At 41.5% G+C, this 12776-nt stretch overlaps 2 protein-coding genes and 1 non-coding gene across 3 annotated transcripts; all 3 read left to right on the top strand.

Moving 5' to 3' along the window:
- The first annotated feature begins 927 nt into the window (after positions 1 to 927).
- Positions 928 to 3001, top strand: LOC139208594 (sterile alpha motif domain-containing protein 9-like). The gene is made up of 3 exons (XM_070838312.1): positions 928 to 951; positions 1185 to 2010; positions 2991 to 3001. The coding sequence occupies exons 1-3, from the start codon at positions 928 to 930 to the stop codon at positions 2999 to 3001; spliced, it is 861 nt and encodes a 286-aa protein (XP_070694413.1).
- On the top strand, positions 2707 to 3981 carry LOC139208743 (sterile alpha motif domain-containing protein 9-like). Its single transcript, XM_070838479.1, has 2 exons — positions 2707 to 3789; positions 3831 to 3981. The coding sequence occupies exons 1-2, from the start codon at positions 3169 to 3171 to the stop codon at positions 3942 to 3944; spliced, it is 735 nt and encodes a 244-aa protein (XP_070694580.1). The 5' UTR covers positions 2707 to 3168; the 3' UTR covers positions 3945 to 3981.
- A 4801-nt stretch (positions 3982 to 8782) lies between these two features.
- trnaa-ugc (transfer RNA alanine (anticodon UGC)) lies at positions 8783 to 8854 on the top strand. The gene has a single exon. It is a non-coding gene; the product is annotated as a tRNA-Ala (tRNA).
- Positions 8855 to 12776: the final 3922 nt, after the last annotated feature.

Below are 12776 nucleotides of genomic sequence, written 5' to 3' on the forward strand. Positions count from 1 at the left end.
GATAAAGATAAGAGTAGTGCTTAATAAATTGTAGAATTATTTTCTGATAGATCTGTTTGCTATAGTTTGTTGGAATTGTGAACTGAGCAAACACTTTTAAAAATACATCTTCTGTGTGAAGTACTTTTACATAGTTCATGTATCACTTGTAGTAGATGGTCAACATGCCCCCAGAGCTGTAAGGTGTTCTGCAAAGTTAAATGACTATTTATGTCTTTGGAGTCTGGTGACTTGAAGCAAGCAAAAAAAAACACAGGCTTTTTTTTTTGTAGGTGGCTCAAGTATGTTTTTCTGCTTCTCTGACCCACAACAGTGCATACATCTACTGTAGGTAATAGACCAACTATGAATAAATACCTCATACAACCTTTGACTTTACCTATGACTTTAATTACCACTGAGCCTTCAAGCTGTAAGGCCAAGCCAGCATGCTCAATACCATGGCTCTGGAACATACCATACTTAGTCAATAGAATAGCACCATTAGTAATATTAGTTTAACATTTAACATTTGTGACTGACAGGTCAAAATATTTGCCATGACAATGGTCTGTAGCAATTTGCTGTGTTTTTGATGCTCAGACCTCAGAGCACAGTTTGGTTGGTAAAATGATTAGGTATTATTAAGTAACCAATATATAGGTATTGGTTGAATATCTAGTCCTGAGTATGTTGAGACAATTGTCATCTTCTATATTAATAGCTATGTTTTCTTTTTTCTTTTGCAGCATTAATGGTCAAGATTTGTGAATATTGAGCCAACTGTCATGGATTATCATGAAAAATGAAGGTAAAGCTGAAATCTAGGACATTTTGTGTTTAATGTACTAGCAATACAGTGTCTAGATCTCTATTGTGAATTGCTCTTTTTAAATGATTTTTGTAGGGTTAGTGATCTACATTAGCCAAGAAGAAACCAACGCCATTATGGCAGATCAAGATGAAATGAAGGTAAGTAACTGTTGAGATGATTAGCATTTTAGGAGAAGATTTTTCTATAACATAGTCCACTAAACTGTTCATTAGATTGAAGACTGTTACATTAGGTTGAAATGCTAAAGATCACCTAAAGATAAAGTTATTGCTTCAAGTTGTTCTGCATTGCTACAATGTGTTGCTATCTAACACTTCAACACTACATATGACAAATAATTAAATGTGCATTAATTTGACTTGAAAATGAGGTAATCCTTTGTATATGTGACAATGAAAAAGCATTTACCTCCTGGAAGGACCTTATCGATGCTCGGTGTGGAATAGATATCTCCAATAGATGCATATATGAGCTCAGTTTTGCCGAAGTGAATGGAACTGTCCTCAGTCTTCTGTCAAAAAACTGTAAATCCAGACGTTTCCTACCCTGTGGTGGGGGAAGCAAAGTTCTTCTTGAAAAGAAAGTGGAGCGTAGCCTGAATACTTTGGAGGTCCTGTGCGTGAACCAATGTGAAGGAGGAAACGAGGACAAACTTATCATGGAGGAGAACTTCTACAAAGGGGGAAAAGTGTGGTGGTGGAATTTCTATTTCTCAGAGCAGCCTGGATCCACACCATTTATCAAACCAGACAAGTTTGACTTCATCATGAACGCAGTCATACCAGATTTGTGTTCCCTGAGAAAAGCCTGTGTGTTGCTCAACCTCATGCATATACCTGGATGTGGTGGGACAACTTTGGCCATGCATACTTTATGGGCTCTCCGGAACAGATTCCGTTGTGCTGTCCTTAGAGACAGCAATGCTGACTTTGCTGAGGTAGCGGATCAAGTAGTCAAACTTTTAATGTATGACCATGATGAGCATCTACCATATGTCCCTGTTTTGCTGATGATTGATGACTTTGATGATAAGGAAAAAGTCTTTGACTTGCAGCAGCTCATTGAAAAAGAATGTGCAAAGAAAGACATTCAGTCTAAGTCTGCACAGGTCATTCTCCTAAACTGCATGAGGACGGAGTCTGCTGAGCAGCCACAACTCCTGGCTGTTTTAGTTCTGTTGAATGTGTACTGCAAGGGTGCCCCTCTCTCTGTTTCTCTGTGTGAGGAATTTCTTGGTCTTCAACCAAAACCATATCGTGGAACCATCAAAGCTGAAGAAGGATTTGGGAAATTTTCCAACTTAATTGCCAGCTGCTCACTTGTGGGTAAGGTAGCATTCAAAGCTGTGAAAATGATCCATGGCAAGTATTGCACGGCACTGTTTGCAAGAACTTATAACATCACACAAAGTCAGCAAAGCTGATATTGCCGACCTTCTGCTGACCACAGACAAGCTTTATGAGAGCACACAAGGCAAAGACAAACTCCTGCAAGATGTTCATTACATTTTGGTGAAGAGATATCATTCAAAGGAAGAGGGGTTTCAGTTCTCTCCACTGATTCAAGAAACAAATGAAACCCCAGGACAGGAAGAGATGGTGCTACAAAATGCATGGAAAAGATTTGAGAAAGATGCTGTAGTTTCTCAGTTACTAGCCAGGTACTATTACCTTAAAAAGAAGGATTTCCTAGAGGCAAAAGTTTGGGCAGGTAGAGCAAGAAATATCTCTGAAGACAGCTCATATATAGCAGACACATCAGCACAAGTTATCAAGCATGAGCTCAAGAATGCCATTGCAAACTACAGGGAAGAGCCTATTAGTCCTGAGAAATTGAACATGTTTCTTAAAATGGCTGAGTCAGCAATAGATACATTCAAGGAAACGCAGAGCCTTGTAAGGACGGAGTCAATTCAGCGATTACAAATCAAGTCAGACAACTGCCCTTTTAATATATCGGGGTGCCTGGGAGAAATTCAGGTTGGAGTACTTGTCATTGAAGTGCTGGCAAAGACCCCCATATTTTCTTCTGACAATGTCCACCATGACATAATGAGTGGGGTTCTCTCTGGAGATGTTAAACTTCAGGATGTAGAGAGATGTGATCAACGGCGCAATAAACACAGTCCCTACTACATCATTTTCAGACAGTTTGAAGATGTTCTTTACAACGTCAGATATAGGATGAAGATTAACTTTGACTTGCTTGACACTTTTTACGTGAACTTGGGCTCCAAATTTGGAATGAAAGACAGCCGAGAGCAAGTTACCCAAAAAGAGCTTTTCAGATGATTCAGCGTGTATAGAGAGCTTTTCTGCAAGACGGATTCTGCAGCTCTCTGGAAGGGTAAAACCATGCATCTCATGTTGCAAATACACCAGGCCAGACAATTCCTGGAGATGCAAAAAGCTGATACCTACTCTGGGATTCTTAATCATCTCTCAAATGACATCTCACCTGAAATAATGGAGAAGATTGCCAGACAGTATCAATTTGTTTGTGACCCTCATCATAACCCGACGGTGAAAGACAGAATCAACTTCATCTATGTCAATGTTGTGTTGAGTCATATCAAACTACAGTCACGATACATTCTGCCTCACCAGAAACTGGTTTATCTGCTTTGCCAAGTTGTGCATCAGCAAACCCCATTAAATGATATTTTGCCACTGTACTTCATTGCAGTTGTGCTTTTGTGGCCACAGCAGCACCATCCAGAATGTAAAAATGTGGGGAGGTACATCTCACAGATGAGGAACTCTTATCACACAGTGATGAAGGAAGTGTACAATGGCAAGAGGCCCATTGTCCATTTCTTCCTGGGGAAGAAGCAGGGCTATGGACAACTGGTACACTTTAGAGAAATCAAAAGGTGCATCGTGGGTTGGGACGAACAGTTTGCCTCTCTGTGGGAAAATGGAAAAATATGGAAAGAGAATAAGGTGGACAAACTTCTTTGCAGGGTCACGGGCCAAGTGACTTGATACTGGCAGATACTTGTACCCCAGATCTGAAGGTTGAAGTCATCCCAGTGTTTCCAAGTGAGCTCAGAGGGCATGCCCAGGGTTCAAAAGTGTCATTCTTTATTGGTTTCACCATGAGAGGCCCTCTTGCACTTGACATTAACTAAACTATGAAAGCAGCCTGTTCCAGCACAGCTAATCATTCCAAACCGTTTTCTGTTTTATTCATTCTTGCATACTTACATACAAAAAGAGTATTTTGAAATTTGCACTGTATGTTTTGAGCATTTTATACATTTATTGGACATTGACAGTGAAGAGGTAGTCAGGAAATGGGGACGAGGGTTATGACAGCTGGACGAGTCATTTTTGAATAATGAAAATTGATTTTTTTTTTTCTACAATGAATTCATGTGACATTTGAAAAGAAATTCAACGTTTTACCTTTTGTCATGTTCTGCTTTAACTGAATATGTTTAATATTCTGATATTTACAATGAAATAGTTTTTTTTTGCCTTTTGTCATTATGTGTTACATTATTTTAAGGACTTTGTTTTTTTTTTGCCGTTCCATGATAAACAGTGATGAACACTGTGTTTTGCAAAACATTTTTAAATAAAGATTTCCTGTAACATTACCATGTAAGACATCATCTAACGTTTTCTGCACCATGTGCGCAAAGTAATTGTAATAAGCTCTTTGATGTTGTTTACATGCCATAGTTACTAATGTAATTCTAAACACAACATAAAGCTACACACAAGTTATTTGTCCATTTAAGGTTCTTCAAACACTAGAGGGCACCACAAGCTCAGAAATACTAAAATCATTTCGTTATATGCTCCACACAGTCTGTGAGTGCCCAGAATAAAACTAAAAACAGATACAATATTTAGTTTGTCTTTTGTGCTGCAGTGTCCAAGACCAGTCAACAAGATCAGGATAGCTAGTTACATTTCAGAAAATGTATGTTAAAGTAAATCTTAATTCACTTTTAAAGCCACTGGACGCTAAATCACATGAAATGAATCACTGCTTTCAAAGTGAACTTAATAGGATAAGTGAATTGTTATGCAACTTATTTAAATATATGGCACAAGACCATGATATGAGTATTATAGTTTGACATCTTGCATACCTCAATAACAATAGACAGATGGTTATAAGTGAACAAGAGGGTGGAGGAGGACGGTGCATTCCCTGTTGTAGGCAACAGACAGCCACATCCAGAGGCGCCGTCAAGGGGGGGCCAGAAAAATGCTTGGCCCCCCCAGTGGCCCCCCCAGTTCTGATAGGTCAAGTTCACATTTGAAAATTTAGGAAATTGTATCTACGTTGTCCGAGTGCAAGTGAAGGCAGCACTGCAGCAGCTGCTGCCCAAACTCAGAGATGGACAGTGGAAGTTATTTTCAGCGGCAGCTGTTGAGACAACCAGACTACCAACAGGTAAGTCAGTCAAACAGTACTTACTTTTAGAACAAATAGTGTGTGTTTGGTAAACTGTGTCTGTGCTGAACCTCATGCTGGCTGCTCTCCGTTACTGAGCATCTCATTAGCTTGTGTTAAGGATCACTAGTACCTGTGCCGTGATGCTACGGCAACTTGCAGACAATGAAGAGAAAGTCTACGGACATCTCTTCCATATGTGTGATGATGCAGGACAAGATAACACCGCCGAGCAAACCCATGAACAGACAGGGACAGAAACAGAGCAGGGCAGTGCAGAGGAGCAGGGTCAGGCAGCGACAGGTCCAGAGAACAGGGAAGAAGTAAGGCAGCAGGTCAGACAGGACACAGCTGTTCATCCTACTGCTGGACCAACAGGTGAGCTGAGAACAGGGTCCCTCATGAGGAAATGAATGGCAAGAGAGTAACTTTACCTGGATAAACGTGTGGTAACAAGGTGTCAACACTGAGTTATGAATCCTGGTGCAACAACAGAAAGCTTCTCATTCATGTTTACTGGTAGAAGAGTTTGAACAGTCAGAAGAGAACTGACTGTGGGTCCATAATCCAACTGTAATCTGGGATTACTATGGACATGTTATTATTGTTGTTTATTTTCCTCATGTTTCATCACAGATCTTTCCCAGTCAACATCAGAGGGCCCAAACAGCAGCATCTCAAGTTTTTCCCTCGTACTCTTCAAGGGGGCAGAAGACGAGGCTTCAAGAAAGACTGGCACAGTGTGCACGCATGGCTAGAATCCTCTCAGAGCTATGGTCAAATGTCTACTGTCAAAGACAATGCTTTGTTTACAGGTTTACAGCAGAATAAAGCTGTACTGAAAACATTCAAAGGCCTCTGTGTGGTGCTTTTAAACTTGAGTAGACTTGTTCCCTGTAACTGTTTAGTTCATTCCATGAATGTACTCCCTAATAGTAAAGCTGTATAATACAACTACCCTATTAGAACAATGACTTTCCTAACTCATAAATAAACCAACACTTAATAAAACAGGCTTGTGCTGTATTAGTCCATGTACATCTAAGTAACATTAACTGTAAAATTAGAAAGTATATGAGTACGTGATTCCTTAACTCTCATATTGACATTGATTTTGACTAGCCTCAATACTTACAACAGCTTTTCTTCTTGAAATTCCATTATTGGTTTTGGTTTTGGTGTGCCACCCCAGGATTTTCACTGGCCCTATCTGGCCCCCCCTGTGAAAAATTTCTGGGGGCGCCCCTGCTCCAAACAGAGTTTGACGGCCAACCACATAACTGTGTGGCTGCCGTAGAGGTTCTGTTCCTCACGTCCTGATGGCATGGCTGATGAACCTCTCACTAACCCTGACCTTGTTCTTTCTCTTTGTTGATGGCTCAGCCTATAGATAGCTCTGGCACTAACTGTGTGGGTTTCTGTGTGGTTACTGATCATGACACTTTCTTCCGTGGCAAGGCTAGGGCGGATGCTGCAGCTAAACACGCAGCCCTCCATGGTCAAGCTTATGTATTATCTGCACTCAAAACCTTCCAAATGACCAGACAGAGCAAATGACACATGCCCTAATGTCGCTATCTTGGCTCTCCTTGGTTACATTTGTGTCTTAATCCAGACCACATCTGACTTTATGCACGCACCGGCAACGTTAACCTCAAGCAATGCCCCCATGGAGCACAAGGGTGGGGGTGTCCAAATCTGAGAAAATAATTGACTTTGGTGGGCGGTGGTTGGATTATTGATCTAATCATGCCTCTCCAGCCACAGTGTGGTGTTAGAAATGTCTGCCTGGCAGCCCACTGTCTGAAGAGAAGCAGTGCATTTTGGTGCAATTGAGTAAGTCCTTTCTCGTATATACAAAATCCACTTCCTATGCAGTTACAATCCACTACGTACTCAATTTGACATCACATGTAGTATGAATAGTACGTTAATATGTGAAACTCTCACAGTCTGTGTGCCACACAGCAGAAAAATTTCTGCAGTCTAAATTTAGTTCAACTTGCATGCAGACTTAGTGCTGGGTGTGAGCAGCTGCAGGCAAACAAGAGCCTGTCTGACCGGTGTGGTGATTAGCTGACTGGCAGGAGGCATCCCCAGGTGACAGATCACATCAGGCTGATGTCCAGTCTGATTTGGGAGCCTAGCCTACCTGGGGAGGAGTGTCACTGTGGCACTGAGTGTTTTTAGAGACACCAAGAGTGTTTTCAAAGACATGATTAAAAAGACTTGATTAAAATATCTTGCCCAGCCATTTAAAATCTGGATTCATCTGAATTCATAAGAAACAGCTAAGAACTTTAAAACATGCTGAAAATGACTGTATTATTATCCTCGGTGTGATTTCATTCCGTTTCTTGCAGGTCTGGTTACATTGTACATAGTTGCAGTATCTGGCCAGTAGGTGGAGCTGTGTGCATCAGGTACCAATAGCGGACGCCAGTCTCTAATAGAGCGAGACGTCAGACAGTACGAGTAACACGGAGCAACACAGACCTTAAGACTGATATGTTTTTGTTACCATTTCTGCAGGTAAGATGCTCAAAAATCATAACCAGAAGGAAATATGAAAATAATATAACATGTATAAGCCTTAGACTGTGACTGTGACATATAGTGATTTGAATGAATGGAGACGAGTGAGTCGTTGTAAGGTGTGCTAACTGAGTACAGCGACGCAGCGCTAAAAATGTTAAAAACGAGATAGAAAACTGTTTTCTAAAGTGAGCAACAAGCAGCCGTAGATAGAATCACAAACGGGGATAAGAGTTGTGGCTAGAGAATGAGTTGGAAGGAGTTAAAGCTTTATTTGTGTGAATGAATGAGCAAAGGCAAACGACACAGATGCTAACAATGCTAACAATAATAAAGTCCGCGCGCATTAAAGTTTGACCGCCGGCAGTACACAGTTTCCGGTTGGGTTTTCAGAATAAGAGCGGAACGCTATATCGAACATGGGTGATCTGGTTACATTTAAAATAAGAGTTTATATGGAAGACATGATTTCAGTATTAGATTTTGTTATTTTTGAGCAACACAGAGCTAGACAGAGACAATAATAAAGACTGGTGAGTTAAAAACAGTTATAAGTTAAGTTAAAAATGTGAAACTGTTCATGGGAGAATAAGGGTAGATTAAAAAGATGTTCATTGAGTATAAATACTTCTGGTGAAAAGGTTGTTTACAGGATGGATTATTACATGATGGCATGATTGTAATTTGAATGTTTTTGACTTGATCAACTTGTAATGTGTGTTCTGAGATATGCCAGTCTCTAATAGAGCGAGATGTCAACGGTACGAGTAACACAGAGCAACACAGACGTTAAGACTGATATGTTTTTGTTACCATTTCTGCAGGAATAAAAATGAATGTGTTACTCAAAGGATCGATCACAGCGTCATTCTTAAAAGTGTAACATATGTAATAAGCTGACAACTTAGTGTACAACTACTGTCAATTTTCTTTCATACACAACTTCCTCACCCTACCCTATCATGACTAGCCATAGAGGTAGGAAGACACTCATTGAGCAGTTGAAATACTCAAAACAAGAGAGGGGATGTAGCTCAGTGGTAGAGCGTGTGCTTTGCATGTACAAGGTCCTGGGTTCAATCCCCAGCATCTCCAACAAATTAATGTTTAGCACAAAAAGCCCTTACACCACAGTTGTGCTGTGTGTCATTAAATCAAAATGGTTAGCCATTTGTCTTTATCTGTCTGCCAATCCATATGTCCGTCCCTCTATCCAGCCATACATCCACCTATCCAGTCCTCATTACAGATGATGACTGAGGCATTATGATTCTGTATTGTCTTCCATCTATCCCATTCTTAGGAATGTAACGGCTGACATTGTCCATGATGTCCTGCAGCTTGCACTGTGTGCGTCCCTCCACCACCATCCCCAGTGAATCCAGACTTGTATCCAGCTCTGAGCCAGCCTTATTAACCAGCTTCTCCAGCCGCCTGGTGTTCTCAGCTGGTGAGTGTGAGCGTGAGTGGTTGTCTGTGTCTATGTATTGACCCTGTGATTGACTGTTGAGGAGTCCAGGGTTTTACCCCACCTCTTGCCCAATGTCAACTGGGAGCTCTCCCGCGACCCTTAAGGATAAGCGCTATCCAGAGATTGGGCCCTTGGTGCCTGATGAGACTTTTCACAAAAGGTCCTTTGATGTGTCATCACTTTGACAAGTCATGTTCTGGAATGTTGGATAAGCCTTTGATGCAGGCAAGTCTCTGCTCAGAGTGTGCCCAGACAAGTCAAGTGGGAAAGGAGCAAACATGAAGCAAACAGGTTTTGATCAAAGTCACTGATTCCCAAATACTTTGTACGTTTCAAACGGTAAGCTGATAATTTCAATCCATCCTTTTGTTTATCTGTTCATCTATTGGTCTGTCCACCCGTGTGTCCAATTGTACTGAATGAGGTATCTCAGGAACGCATTCATTTTCATGATTCAAATTCTGCACAAACCTTTCCATTTGGACTGAACAATGGCAGCCGTTATGGGAGTCATTATGTCTTTGGGTTGTCTGCCAACCCGCATGTCCGTCCCTCCATCCAGCCATACATCCACCTATCCAGTCCTCATTACGGTCTGGTTTGGATCGGCCACCAAACAGGACAGGCACAGACTGCAAAGGACAATCAGGTCTGTGTGGGGAATATATTTGTGAAAATATAGTGTTACTATTCCAACAGTGAAGAATATAGTAGAATAGTATAATATAGAGTTACTATTTCCAAGTGCCTTATAATGTGTGGAGATCATGTTGTTATTATTCATAGTGCCTTATTTTGTACCGTATTCACGGCTTTGTATTTACAGGGACAGACACATATTGCTTAAATGTATTGCTATAGAGTTGGCCAGCTTCATAATGTTAAAGACAGGATACAAGCACTGACCCCAGGTTCTGAAGGGTTAGACACATGAGAGCATGACAGTGTCAGATCACCCTGTGGCGAGGGTGTATAGTGTTAATGGCCGAAATGGTTCATATGCGGTAGTCTATATCATAACTTCAGCCATGTGTCCTTATCTGTGTGCTGACCATATCCTTCATTGCTGTATTCAACATATCTTCTAATGGCTACTTTCAGCAGAATAACAAGCCATGTGACAAAGCTGCTTATGTATATTTAGAGCCCGAGCACCAAGCGCTGCGAGGACCCTATTGAAATGTGAGGAAATGCATCTGAAATTAAAGCTGCAAGCAGCGTTGAAGGGCCCTCGCACCTTTGTGCATGTCGGGCAATGTCATGCAAATCAAATGATGATTGGCACAAAAGTCTTACTTCCTGTTGTCACTAGGTGGCAAAATGACTGTGGTCGCTAACTGGCATGTAGATGTCTTCAGGCCGGGACTCTTATTAATCATGACAAGTTTGGAACAGATTGGATAATGTACACTGAAGATACAACAATTTCCTGTTTCATGGTTGAACACGGCGTCGCCACGGTGACGGCGTTTGATAAAACCTCAAAAGCTTCATAAGTGAGCATCATCCACGTCTTGGGAATGTTTGGACCAAATTTGAAGTGGCTGTAACTGCTGAGAGAGAGACGTCTGAGAATAAAACATGCACTTCCTCCCTCCACTATGCACATGTCTTCAGAGCCGGACAGTCGTCAAACAGTAGAAATGTGGTGAAGATAGGACCTTGCAGAGTGGAGTTACTGCACTTGTAATGCTCACGGCGAAGGAACATTTTCATCGCGCCGCCAAGGCAACAGCTTTTGATGAAAACTCACGGTTTTCACTACGGACCAACACGGTTCAAAGTCAGCAATTTAAAGCAGTCATTCCTGGCAGGGGTATTAAAGACTGAACACTAGTTAGCAAGCAAAGAGGTTGAAATGGGCAACTAAAAGTGGCTGGCATAGTAAAATAATGAAATAGCTGAAAGTAGTGGATAAACAGTCTGAAGTCATTTGCATGTGGATATAATCTAACTGTGTCATTTCTTTTCAAACTGCCAGATTTCTTCACAGAGCCGTAGCACAGGGCAGACGGGCTCTGGCTCATGTGCTTGCTGCAAAAATGGCCAGATGTGGCTCCCTGGACATAAAAGAGCACAACGGGCAGGTCCACACACTTCACACTGTTTTTATTTACACACAGATAAGGACACATGGCTGAAGTTATGATATAGACTACCGCATATGAACCCACTATATGTAATACTGTTACAGTATATAATAATAATAATAAAGCTTAAAGGACTAGATGGTAAAATCCCTTGAATACTTTCTGCATAGCTTCTTATATGATGTTCTCAGTGGGAGCGATTTCAAACAACACAACTAAGGACAAACCTTGCTCTAATGATAATTGCCGTGGATCAGCCGTGGCAAGTTGTAATCGGGGAGGGGAGCGCATCATCAGTAGTGCACCTGTAGTTCATTGGGTGTTTCGGCCATTAACACTATACACCCTCGCCACAGGGTGATCTGACACTGTCATGCTCTCATGTGTCTAACCCTTCAGAACCTGGGGTCAGTGCTTGTATCCTGTCTTTAACATTATGAAGCTGGCCAACTCTACAGCAATACATTTAAGCAATATGTGTCTGTCCCTGTAAATACAAAGCCGTGAATACGGTACAAAATAAGGCACTATGAATAATAACAACATGATCTCCACACATTATAAGGCACTTGGAAATAGTAACTCTATATTATACTATTCTACTATTCTACTATATTCTTCACTGTTGGAATAGTAACACTATATTTTCACAAATATATTCCCCACACAGACCTGATTGTCCTTTGCAGTCTGTGCCTGTCCTGTTTGGTGGCCGATCCAAACCAGACTGTAATGAGGACTGGATAGGTGGATGTATGGCTGGATGGAGGGACGGACATGCGGATTGGCAGACAACCCAAAGACATAATGACTCTCACAACGGCTGCCATTGTTCAGTCCAAATGGAAAGGTTTGTGCAGAATTTGAATCATGAAAATGAATGCGTTCCTGAGATACCTCATTCAGTACAATTGGACACACGGGTGGACAGACCAATAGATGAACAGATAAACAAAAGGATGGATTGAAATTATCAGCTTACCGTTTGAAACGTACAAAGTATTTGGGAATCAGTGACTTTGATCAAAACCTGTTTGCTTCATGTTTGCTCCTTTCCCACTTGACTTGTCTGGGCACACTCTGAGCAGAGACTTGCCTGCATCAAAGGCTTATCCAACATTCCGGAACATGACTTGTCAAAGTGATGACACATCAAAGGACCTTTTGTGAAAAGTCTCATCAGGCACCAAGGGCCCAATCTCTGGATAGCACTTATCCTTAAGGGTCACGGGAGAGCTCCCAGTTGACATTGGGCAAGAGGTGGGGTAAAACCCTGGACTCCTCAACAGTCAATCACAGGGTCAATACATAGAGACAGACAACCACTCACACTCACACTCACCAGCTGAGAACACCAGGCGGCTGGAGAAGCTGGTTAATAAGGCTGGCTCAGAGCTGGATACTGTGATGGGAATTTGCATGTCAGAAGACAAAGAAATGTAAATGTAAAAGGTTT

The sequence above is a fragment of the Pempheris klunzingeri genome, chromosome 10 (assembly GCF_042242105.1).
Source record: "Pempheris klunzingeri isolate RE-2024b chromosome 10, fPemKlu1.hap1, whole genome shotgun sequence".
NCBI classification, from domain to species: Eukaryota; Metazoa; Chordata; class Actinopteri; order Acropomatiformes; family Pempheridae; genus Pempheris; species Pempheris klunzingeri.